General features: G+C 66.6%; 1 protein-coding gene across 2 annotated transcripts; it reads left to right on the top strand.

The window, feature by feature from the left end:
- The first annotated feature begins 118 nt into the window (after window positions 1-118).
- Window positions 119-9665, top strand: DIRAS1 (DIRAS family GTPase 1). 2 transcript variants are annotated; one of them, XM_063357970.1, is made up of 3 exons: window positions 280-389; window positions 1737-1812; window positions 7841-9665. In XM_063357970.1, the coding sequence occupies exons 1-3, from the start codon at window positions 280-282 to the stop codon at window positions 8459-8461; spliced, it is 807 nt and encodes a 268-aa protein (XP_063214040.1). In that variant the 3' UTR covers window positions 8462-9665. The 2 variants fall into 2 exon arrangements, with proteins under 2 accessions (XP_063214039.1, XP_063214040.1); XM_063357969.1 differs by lacking the exons at window positions 280-389; window positions 1737-1812 and adding an exon at window positions 119-235.
- The last annotated feature ends 2344 nt before the right edge of the window (window positions 9666-12009 follow it).

Here is a 12009-nt window from a genome sequence, read left to right as displayed (position 1 = left end):
ACAGCAGCGGAGATGAGCCTCCCCTTCAGCCAAGGGGGACGCTGAAGCTCAAGGGCCAGGTGGTATTCACTCCAGGTGGTATTTCAGTATTGACCTGAAGGAGGAGAATTTCTTCCTGGGTGCTCAGAGGGAGATAAAAGTGAGGCGTTTCCCAGTGTAGGTGTCCCAAGTTATTGTCCCTGCCCGTTGGATCTGCGGGTGCAGCAGCTTGTGCGGAGATTAGTCGACGCAAATGGTAAGAATCTGGTTCTAAGGCTGCCTGCAAAGAGCTCATCGAGCATGTGGTGTCCTGTTGATCTGCGTAGCCGGCCCCTTCCCTCCTTCCCCTTGGCCCCATTGCAGAAACCGTGGCTGGGAGTCTGCTGCCTTCGCTCTCAGGCTCTGAGAAGGTGAGAAACAATAGCAGAAATAAAGTCGAAAGCAGGTGGGATCACGGATTGCACAGCTGCACTAAGCTGCTTTTGCTGGCTTAGTTTTGAGCAAAACCTGGTTGTAATAGCTGCCAAAAATAACATCCCTTCAGGGGCGGCTCGGTGTGCCTGGTGCCGCAGCTCCCCCGAGCAGAGCTTCCATTTTAACCCACAAGTGGCTCTGGGAGCTCTTGTTTCTCAGTGATTAAAGGAAGAAACGAGGCCAGGCCGTGCCCCTGTCCCGTGCTTCCTTCTCTGCTTCTCATCCATATGTTGAGCATTCCCTAAAGAAAACCTCCAGCAGCCTGTTAATGTATTGTTTGTAAATCCTCAGGTCCCTGTCTGAGGGCCGTTCTGCAGCGCTCGCGGAGCCCAGGACCCATTTGTAAGAAACGGGCAGCAGCAATTTCCAGCATTAATATTTTAGGGCAAGTGCTTGCGTTTAAATGGTCTGCAGTGAAATGGGTTTAGCAGTCGCCATCAAACACGTCTTCAGGGCTGCTCCTGCAGCCTCTGCTCTCGCTGTCAGCAGGCTCACGTGGCGATGCCGCCGTGCGAGCGCGCGCTGCGCTCCGGAGGCTCTGCAGGGCGGTTTGTTGGTGTTTTCAGAGGAGAGAAATCTCTTCCCTGGGGGGTTGTGAGGTTGTGAAAGGGCTGATTAGAGGCACTTGCAATCTGACTGCGCGTGAGCAGATCTTTCCGTGCCTCCAGAGCATGGAAGCTCAGCCTGCTGCAGGGTCCCATCGGGATCCTTGGGATTTGTCCTCCTGGGCGAGGAGCCGGGATCAGAGGCTGGAGCCGGGAACCTGCCCTCCCCGCTCCCTCCTGCGGCTCTTAACACCAGAGAGCGGCTCCCGCTCCACAGGCTCCCGCAGCCTTGCTCCTCGCCGGCCTCTTGCGGGGGATGCATTTTAATTAGACGTAGCCTTCACTTCTGCAGCGGCTTCCGCAGGCAGAGCAGAGCTTTTTGGAGGCGCTGATGGAATTATAACGATGTGGAGCGGGCTTAGCCGTGGCGCAGTCCCTGTTAGCGCGATCCAAAGCGGCGAGAAGGATGGGTGAGACTGTGAAGCAGCATCTTGGAGCCAGTGGTTGGCACAGCTGCAGCATATGGAGGCTGATGAGGATCATCTGACAGTTCCTGGTGCTCAGTATTTTAATTGCCGCAACATAACGAAGTCAATTAATCTTGCTTTGAAAAACCTGGAGTGGAAGGGGGGAGGGAGGGTTATTTTAGGCCTCAGATGACACAAATTAGCAGGGTCTGATGAGAGTGTAATTTGCCTCGACGTGGCAAACCTCTGTGTGTTATTTCACTTCTCGCAGGCAGCTCGTGCTGGGCAGCATCGCTCCCATCGGGTGTTTCTCGGTGCTGGTGGTCGCCCCGGACAGGGGGGATGAGGTGAGGGATGAGGTGAGGTGTGACGCCATGGCGGGGAGCACAGCGCCCAGTGTCCCTGCTCAGGCACAGCCCCTGCCCGCCTGCCTCTGCCTCTTTGTTTCTGCAGCTAATGCTTTTCTTGTAGGTTTTTCCCCCACCCCATACCTGGGCAAACGTGAGCATCTCCCCGAGTGTCGGTGAAGGCAGGGCCCCGAGGTCAGGGACTATCCTCATCTTCCTCATCCTTCCTCCCGCCTGGCCCCATCTGCAGTCCAGGGGCTGATGTACTAAAGCCCAGACAAGCTGTTGATGGAAGGAAATTTCTTAACCGGCGCCCAAAAGATCAGCAGGGATCCGCTAACGTCAGCCAGGATGGGGGCTCCCCCAGTGTCTGGGGCTGGTGTGACAGCGGGGGGACAGGCTGGAGCCTCCATTTTACCCCCTTTCTTCTTCTGGTGGAGTTTGGGAGTGGGCTGGTCTGGGGAGCAGGGAGATGCTGAGCTCTCACCCCTCTTCCTGCTGCTCTGGGGGGGCTCCCCTGTGCCTGGGGGGGGGCTCATTCACTGGCAAGCATCAGAGGCCAGGGCTGCTGGGCTGGTTTAGGAGCGGAGAAGGACAAGCCCCGTCTGCTGCTCCCAATAAAGGCTCTGGCCTTCTCCCCTTTGTGTCACTTGTTTATTTGAAGTCCCCTGTCGCTCTGCTGCCTGCTCAGTGCCCGGCTCACGTGGCGGCTGCACGTGCCCAGCCCGGGAGACAAACCCCACCGAGGGGGACAGGGTGGGGGGCTGCAGACCAGACCCCCGCGGAGCTGTGCTGAGCTCGGAGAGGGGGGGGCATGGGGGCAGGACCCTCCCGTCCCCCTCCTTCTCGCAGCCCGCTCAGCATCGGCGTGATTCAGCCCTGCGTGTGCAGCCTCCCCGTTGCGTAAGGCTTGGCAGGGAGCTGGGGACTGAATGAAACGGAGGAGGAGCCGCAGCAAAAATGATCAAGGAAACTCATTCATTCCCTCTAACGAGTAGTATCCGTCCAGCTAATAACGCTGCGGGGGCCTGCGGGGATGGGGGGCTGCCCGGCGGGGTGGCTTTTCATCGGGAGGGGGCTGTGGCTGCCGGCCCAGGCCCTGTCCCCAAGGGGAAGGCTGGTGGCCCCCGTGGGGGCCTGGGGAGAGGTGGCCACGGCCCGCCCTGCTCCCGCTGGGCCCGGCAGCGATTCTCAATGGGATGCGTGTTGACAGCGGCGTGGGTGCCGCCATGGCCCCGCTCCTCCGCCGGCAGCTATTAATAGCAGCTGCGGATTTTAATTGCTGCTGCTCAGGAGTGAGCATGAGTCACGCAGCCCCTCTGCCGGCCACTAGCCCCTGGCCTTGGCCGGGACCTTTGGGCTCCCGGGGCCCGTGGTCACGTCAAGCTCCAACCCCCCTGTCCCCAGCTTTCCTCCGGCTCGCGGGGGCTGCAGGACCCTCGGAGCAGGAGCCGTCCCCTCGCCAGGGACAGTCAGCCCTTGAGCCTGTACCACGAAGCTGCTCAGGCCCCAGTCCTGCTCAGCCGGCACTGGGGAGGTGAGCTGGGGGTCCCATGGCCCCCCGCCACCTGAGGTGTCACCCAGCATGTCCCCTCCAGGGGGCATTGTGGCCTGGGTGCTGCTGCAAGGAGCAGCTCTGCCCCCAGCCACAGACACTCCGGGGTTTTGGGGCTCCTGACCCCGCTCTGCCGCGGTGCCCAGGGAGGGGGTGGTGCAGTTGGTGACAGAGACCCTGCGGTGGCACCATGCACCTGGTGCTGTGCTGGTGTGGCCCGGTGGCAGCACAGGCAGATGTGTCCCCAAAGCCGGACCCTGCTGCCTAGGCCACCCCCAAGTGTCACAGGGGCTTATGACACCCTGCCACTGCCTGCACCCTGCCAGCTCAGGGGGTTGGTGTCCGTCTGTCCTGTCTGTGTGTCCTTGTGTCCCCTGTCCCCGTCTGTGGGTCTCTGTCCCTATCCATGTGTCCCTGGGCTCTGCACCCCTGTCTGTGCATCCGCGTTCCTCTTCATGTGCGTCTGTGTCCCACCTGCATCCTCACCTGTGCCTGTGTCCACGTGCGGTCCCTGTCCGTGTGTCCACGTGCCTGTCTGTGTGTCCTCATCCCCCTGCATCCCTGTCCATGTGTCCCTGTCCGTCCCTGTGTCCCCATCTCTCTCTGTGTGTCCCTGTCCATGTGTTCCCATCCCTCTCTGTGTTCCTGTCCTCATATCCCCATCCCATCTTTCCCTGTCTGTGTGTCCCTGTCCCCATCCCTGTCCGTGCATCCCCATCCCGTCTGTCCCTGTTCGTGTGTCCCTGTCCCCATCCGTGTGTGTCCCCGTCCCCATTCCTGTCTGTGTGTCCCTGTCCTCGTCCCTGTCTGTGTGTCCCTGTCCTCGTCCCTGTCCGTGCATCCCCATCCCGTCTGTCCCTGTCTGTGTGTCTCTGTCCCCATCCCTGTGTCTCTGTCTCCATACCTGTGTGTCCCCGTCCCCATCCCTGTCTGTGCATCCTCATCCTGTCCCTGTCCGTGTGTCCCTGTCCTCGTCCCTGTGTGTCCCTGTCCGCATTCCTGTCTGTGCATCCCCATCCCATCCCTGTCCGTGTGTCCCTGTCCCTATCCCTGTCTGTGCATCCCCATCCCATCTGTCCCTGTTCGTGTGTCCCTGTCCCCATCCGTGTGTGTCCCCGTCCCCATTCCTGTCTGTGCATCCCCGTCCTGTCCCTGTCTGTGTGTCCCTGTCCTCGTCCCTGTCCGTGCATCCCCATCCCGTTGGTCCCTGTCCGTGTGTCTCTGTCCCCATCCCTGTGTCTCCGTCCCCATCCCTGTGTGTCCCCGTCCCCATCCCTGTCTGTGCATCCCCATCCTGTCCCTGTCTGTGTGTCCCTGTCCCCATCCCTGTCTGTGTGTCCCTGTCCTCGTCCCTGTCCCCACCCCTGTGTGTCCCTGTCCCCATCCCTGTCTGTGTGTCCCTGTCCTCGTCCCTGTCCCCACCCCTGTGTGTCCCTGTCCCCATCTCTGTCTGTGCATCCCCATCCTGTCCCTGTCTGTGTGTCCCCGTCCCCATCCCTGTCCGTGTGTCCCTGTCCCTATCCCTGTCCGTGCATCCCCATCCCGTCTGTCCCTGCCCGTGTGTCCCCATCCCTGTCCGTACGTCCCCATCCCGTCTGTCCCGTCCCGCCCGGTCCGGGGCCGCTCGGGGCTGGGCCCGGGGGTCCGGCGGCCCCGGGCGGGGCGGGCGCGGCGGGCGGGGCCGGCGGCGGGGCGGGATCGGCTCTGCGGCGGCCGCACCGCACCGAGCCGTGCCGAGCCGAGCCGAGCCGAGCCGAGCCCCTCCGCACCGCACCGCGCCGGGCCCGGCCGAGCCGAGCCCCGCCGAGCCCCGCCGAGCCGAGCCGAGCCCCGCCGCGCCGGGCGGACCGGAGCCGCCGCGCCGGGGCCGCCCCGGGCCGGGCCATGCGCTGAGGCCGCCGCGCAGCCCGCAGCCAAGGGCGGATCCCGGGCAGGACACGGTGAGCGGCGGGCACCGCAATGCGACCGGCGCGGCGGGGAGCCGGGGGAAGCGGGGACGGGGCGGGGGGGAACGGGGGGTGCCCCCGGCGAGGGCAGGGCACGGCCGGGGAGCGGGGCCGGGACCCCGGGCCGGGGCGGTGGGACCCTGGTGCCTGCCCCTGCCTGCCATCCTGCCTCTGCCCCTCCATCCTGCCCCCGCCCCTCCATCTCCATCTCCATCCTGCCCCTTCTCCTGCCCCTCCGTCCCTCCATCCTGCCCCTTCTCCTGCCCCTCCATCCCCATCCTGCCCCTTCTCCTGCCCCTCCATCCCTCCATCTCCATCCTGCCCCTTCTCCTGACCCTCCGTCCCTCCATCCTGCCCCTTCTCCTGCCCCTCCATCTCCATCCTGCCCCTTCTCCTGCCCCTCCATCCCCCCATCCTGCCCCTGCCCCTCCATCTGGCCCCTTCCCAGCCACTTCTCCTGCCCCACCACCTTCATCCTACCTCTGCCCCTCCATCCCTCCATCCTGCCTCTTCTCCTGCTCTTCCATCTCCATCCTGCCTCTTCTCCTGCTCTTCCATCTCCATCCTGCCTTTTCTCCTGCTCCTCCATCTCCATACTGCCCCTTCGCCTGCCCTTCCATCTCCATCCTGACCCTTCTCCTGCCCCTCCATCTCCATCCTGACCCTTCTCCTGCCCCTCCATCTCCATCCCGACCCTGCCCTGCCCCTTCCTTCCATCCCAACCCCCAGACTCCCCACCAGCTGTTTGTCTCCCCTAGTGCTGGGGCTCTGACTGGGAGGATGCTGGGGGGGTTCAGGGGGGAGCAGAGCCCACCGTCAGGATCAGGCCCGGGCTCTGCGCCCGCCTGGTGGGTGGCCCCATCCCTGGGAGCCGAGGGGAGGCTGTGGTCTGGGCCCGCAGGCACAGAGGGGCTGGGGTTCGGGGCTGGGGTGCTGCTGGGCACAGGCCACGGGGCCTTTGAGCACCCCTGGGTGGCCACGAGGCCGGGGGCGCTTTCGGCTGCGCCCACGGGCAGGTGGGACAGGCGGGACTGTCACCAGCCCCAGCCAAGGTTTGATGTTGCCTCGGCCCCTGCTCTGTCCCTGTCCACCGTGTGCCAGTGACACTTCTGATGTGGTGGGACCCAAGGGGTGTTTTTCTGCCCCATGGCCGGGGACCCTGCGATGGGAGCAGCTCCTTGGGTGCCCGAGGCCGCGGTGATGGGCTCCTTCCCCAGCTCCCAACCCCCTGCTCGCCTGGCGCCAGCCCCTGCCCGGCTGTTTGGGGACGTGCCGGGGTATCGGGGCTGCTTGTGGGATCCGGCCCTGCCGGTGCCGTGGGGTGGGGACACAGTGGCCACGGGAAGGGGCTGGTTCCCCCAGAGGTGCCCAGGTGCCACCAGCATGGGGCTGCCCCAGGCGCTTTGCTGTCCCCCCCCTCCCAGACCTGGTGGTCCCTGAATTGAGGTGGCGGGAGTGGAGCTGGCTGGGGCCAGACCTGACCCCCTCCAGCATTTGCCCGAACCCCCTGCCCTCCCCTCCCGCCCCACTTGTCACTGCTGGCACCTCCGGAACCCCCGGCCCATGGCGGGTTTAATGTCCCCACATGTGCTGGGGACACTTCATGGGGCTGAGCTGACGCTGCGGGAGGGAAACTGAGGCAGGGCCTGGCCGAGGCGATGCTCAGCCTGGGGCTCAGCATTGGCGGCTCTTTGTGCCCCCTGGTTTCACACCCCAGGGCTGCATCTCTCAGGTGGGGCTCAAGCGGGGACCCTGCCTGGGCCCGTCCATCCCCTGCGAGCGGGCACCGAGGTTTGGCAGTGCCGGGGTGGCCACAGGGGCTCTGAGCCTGCAGGCCACGAGCAGCCCGCGGCCATGCCACGCTCTGCCCCGGTGTCCACGGCTCTCTGCTGCATCCCCGGGGTGGGAGCGGAGCGGAGGGATGGCACGGGGTGGGACAGGGTGGCAGAGGGTGGCAGGGCACAGCAGGGGGTGGCAGGGGATGGCAGGGCAGCGTGGCAGGCGCCGAGGTCTGTGCGTGAAATGGCACCTTCGTGCTCGGCAGCAGCCGCGTGTGGGAGAGCCGGAGGGGATGGTCTGCGTGCCACCGGCTCCTCGCTGGGCTGGCGGCTGCCCCTCAGGGCTGCTCCTGCTGCCCGGGGGCTCCGGGGGTCCCACGCTGCCCCCTGCCCCCCCCCCAGCACGCTGCTCCGGCAGCCTCGGCCGCAGCTGCTGTGCCGGTGGCCGCGGCTCGGCCATATGGCCACAGCGGGCGGCTGGTAAAAATAGCAAATGCTGCTGCACCCCAGGCGGGCAGCGAGTGCCGTCCTGCCCCCGGCCACCCGGCAAGGGCATCTCAAGGGCACAGGGGGGGCTGACACCCCCCGGTTGCGGTGGCCCGGTCAGAGCAGGAGGGGGCTGGATGTCAAACGGATGAGCTGGGGTCGGGGGGGAGCTGCCCCATTCTCCCCACGGAGTGGTGCCGCTGGGGTCTGTCCCGAAGTCCCCGCGCCCGGCGTGACGCCTCCCTCTGCCCTGTCCCTTCCAGCGGCGGCAGCATCTCTGGGGCAAGATGCCGGAGCAGAGCAACGACTACCGGGTGGTGGTGTTTGGCGCCGGCGGTGTGGGCAAGAGCTCGCTGGTGCTGCGCTTCGTGAAGGGGACCTTCCGGGACACCTACATCCCCACCATCGAGGACACCTACCGCCAGGTCATCAGCTGCGACAAGAGCGTCTGCACCCTGCAGATCACCGACACCACGGGCAGCCACCAGTTCCCGGCCATGCAGCGCCTCTCCATCTCCAAGGGCCATGCCTTCATCCTGGTCTTCTCCGTCACCAGCAAGCAGTCCCTGGAGGAGCTGAAGCCCATCTACCAGCAGATCGTGCAGATCAAGGGCAGCGTGGAGAGCATCCCCATCATGCTGGTGGGCAACAAGTGCGACGAGACCCAGCGGGAGGTGGAGAGCAGGGAGGGGGAGGCCATGGCCAAGGAGTGGAAATGCGCCTTCATGGAGACCTCGGCCAAGATGAACTACAACGTCAAGGAGCTCTTCCAGGAGCTGCTGAACCTGGAGAAGAGGAGGAACGTCAGCCTCACCATCGACGGGAAGCGCTCCAGCAAGCAGAAGAGGACAGACAAAATCAAGGGGAAGTGCAGCATCATGTAGAGCCCCGGACTGGCCCGCACCCCCCTCCCCGGTCCCCCCCTCTCCCCCTCCCACGACTGGACGTGGCATCGCAGCGGGGCCGTCCCCTTGTCCTCCCGTGCCATCACTGTGACTCTGCGGGGACGCCGCGGCACGCGGGGCATGCGTCGGAAGACGGGGCATCCCGCCGAGCCCGGGGGTGCACAACCGCCCCGTGCCCGGCACAGCGGGACGGGGGACACGCGGCCGGGCACCGCTGGGGAGCACACGGACAGGCACCCCCCGCCCCCGCAACACACACACATTCTGCAGCACAACCAGCGGCACCGGCCGGTCCCCATCCCCTCCCCGGCGGGGGACCCCGCGTCGGTCCTCGTGGGTGGGAAGGACGGTGTGATGTGGGGGCGTCGGTGTCACCCTTGGGGACGGTCACACGCATCCCAGGCCCTCCCCGCGCCCCCGTCCCCACGCCATAGCGCTCTGCTCCTGCAGGCAGAGACCCCGGGGTGGGAGCAGCCCCCGCACGGTCCCCGCTGCCCCCGAGCCCCGTGCTGGCACCGTGGCCCCCGCCATGTCCCCGAGCCCCCAGCCCCGTCCCGGTGCCGCAGCCGGAGCCGCCAGCCCAAGCACAAAGCATCGGGTCCGAGGGAGGTCCTGACCCAGCACAATCCTGGTGAGCTCCGGCGGGAGACCCCCGGCCCCGCAGCCGGCCGGACCCCCCCGCCCCGCTGCCCCCTTCCCACGCAGGATGAGCCCCGCTGGGCCGCGATGCCACGGTGATGGGCGCTGCTGCTCCCTGCCGCGGTGCCCCGCCAGCGGCCAGCGTCCCCCCCTGCTCCCGCAGAGTCCCTGCTGCGGGATGGCCTGGTCCCACACCCCGGGGACCTCCGACATCCCCCCCCCTCGCCCCCCCAGCTCTGGTACAGCCCTGCTTGTTCCCCCATGGCCGGAGCGGGGTCCCTGCGATGTCACCAGCCCCTCGTCCCAGCGGGGTTTGTCCCCTCGCTCCGGCCCCCGCTCACCCTCCGCCGCGGCCCGAGGGGGTGTCCCCAAGGGGGGTGTCCCCGAGGGGGTGTCCCCGGGCAGGCTGGGCCCCCGCGGTGCGCCCAGCTCCCCGCACCCCCGGCTTTTTACAACACGACCCGAGCGCCCAGGGGACAAGGTGACATTACGATGTAGCCTTTATTCTAGAAATAGTCTTCCTTCAATAAAGAGATGAGAAATGCTCCTGCGTCCCCGCGGAGCAGCACTGGGCCGGGGGCTCGGGGCCAGGCTGGGGGGGGGCCTGGAGGGGCGAGAGGAGGGACGGGGGGGGGGGGGCACCCGTGTGCGTGTGCGTGTGTGTGTGTGGGTGTGTGCACGCGTGTGCAGCTCTGTGCCTGCGTGTGCGTGCAGGACGGCGTGCGGGCACAGGTGCGTGCGCGCACATGCGTGTACCAGCATCCCTGCCCGTGCACGCGCACACGCGTGTGCGCACACACGTGCCGCGCCGTGGGCACACGTGCGTGCCTGCGTGCCCGCGCGCCCCGGCAGCCCCCCCGCCACCGGTGGGTGCCCCCCGCCCCTCGCTGCCAGCGCGGGCTGGCGTCCCCGTGGGGAGGGGGGTGGGAGCGCGGCGCGTGCGTCATCATGCCTGTTGCCATGGAAACCATCTGCTCCCCGGGCGCGGGAGCCGTGTGGGCACGCGGGCACGCGGGCGGGGGGGGCGGCGGGGGGGAGCGGGGCTGCTGCAGGCTGCAAGGGCCTTGGCAAGGGCAGGGCTCCGTGGGGATGGTCGTGGCTCCGTGGGGACATCACGGCTCTGTGGGGACAGTCACGGCTCTGCGGGGATGGCCGTGGCTCCGTGGGGACAGCCACAGGTCCCTGGGGACAGTCACGGCTCCGTGGGCTGGTCACGGCCCTGCCAGGATGGTCACAGGTCCATGGGGACGCTCAGAGCTCCATGGGGACAGTCACAGCTCCGCAGGGACGTCACGGCTCCCGGGCACCGGGCATGGGAGCTGCTGTCCCCGTGTCCTTCCCGTCCCTATGTCCCCCCCGTGGGCTGGGGGGGGACAGGACCTTCGGTGGGTGCCAGGGCAGGAGAGTGGGATGGGCACACGCGGGCACAGGGACACTTGGTGCTGGTCCCCACCTGCTGGGACCCCCCAGGACCTGCTGGGACTCCCCAGGACCCCCTGGGGACACGGAGGCCCAGGCAAGGCTGGGGGGCTCACAGGGATTTGGGGGGGTGGCCCCCAGGGCACCATCATACCAAAACTCAGGACTCCTGCACCAGACCCCCCCGGTGGTTCCGGCAGCTCTGCAACACCTTCGGCTTGGGGACAGAAAACCTCTGCCCCCCTCGTCATTCCGAGGTCTCCTGTCCCCCACCTCTGTCCCCTCTCCCGTCCCCCCGCTGCCCCCCCACCCTGGCCAGTGCAGGTGGGGACCTGTGAGCAGGAGAAGCTCTTTGGGGACCACGGGGTGTCCCTTGGGATGCTCCGAGGGATGTTCCTCAAGGTGCTCCTTGGGGTGTCCATGGGGATGTCCCTTGGCACGTCCCCAGGGATGCGCTGGCTCCCAGAGAAGGCCACTTGCTCCCAGGAGGGTTGGGGTGGCTCTGGCCACTGCCACCACCCGTGCCCAAGCCTGGCACCCAGCAGCCATCAGAACAATGGGGCTGGGGGCACCCTGAACCCCCCCAAAACCTGCAGCCGGGAGCCCGGGGGGGCAGCGGCACAGGATCCAGATGGATGATCCCTCTCCGGTGCTTCCCCAGGCTCAGGGTTCAAACATGCTCTTCTTCAGCGTTAATTAGGGACCAGACGTCGCCCCGCCCAGCTGATGAGGAGCCGCCGCTGCAGCCTGCGGCCATAAAAATGCTTAAAAGCACAAATCCGGCATTGGGGACCCAAACCAGCTCCCAGCACCACGCGTCACGCCACGTGGTGGCTGTGTGGGACGTTGTCCCTCGTTTCCCCCCCAAGGGAGGGTGGCAGGGGGAGGCTCCCGGTGGCGTTCCCGGCTCTTGCACCCCTCGAGGCACTGTCCTGAAGCCGGAGGGGGGTCCCCCTGTGCCCCCGGCATGTGCCCGGTGCAGCCACAACTGCAGCCAAAGCGGCTTATAACGCGGCGGGCGAAGGCATATGGGAGCAAACTGGATTAGGGGGAAAATCAGCCTTCTTCCCAGTAACAGGATTACGGGGTTTTCAGCCCAACTGGCGAGGGCTGGCGTGCGCCCAGCACCGGGGCCACGACCCCCCCGGGGAGAGCCCGGACCTGGCCTTTCTCCATCTCATTTCACGCTGGGATTGGAGGCGCAACTGGTGCGTACTGGTGTGGCCCAGGGAGCGATGGCTGCAGCATCTTCTCCCCCAGGGACATGGCTCCGTCCCCCCCTCGGTGACTCCGGTGGGGGACACCGGGTCCCCCTCACCCCGCTGGCACCGCAACCGGGAGCCAGGCACCACCGGGCCCCAGCTGCCCCACGCCGGCGGCAGCTGGGGGCAATCAAAGCCTCGATTCATGGCCAGGCCGGGGGCTGCGAGCGGGATTTCCTGCTCCCCCCGGCGTGACTCCTGCCTGCT

This window comes from Chroicocephalus ridibundus, chromosome 22 (assembly GCF_963924245.1).
Source record: "Chroicocephalus ridibundus chromosome 22, bChrRid1.1, whole genome shotgun sequence".
NCBI classification, from domain to species: Eukaryota; Metazoa; Chordata; class Aves; order Charadriiformes; family Laridae; genus Chroicocephalus; species Chroicocephalus ridibundus.
Note: the sequence above shows the minus strand (reverse complement) of the source record. Positions and strands in the feature narration are given on the sequence as shown.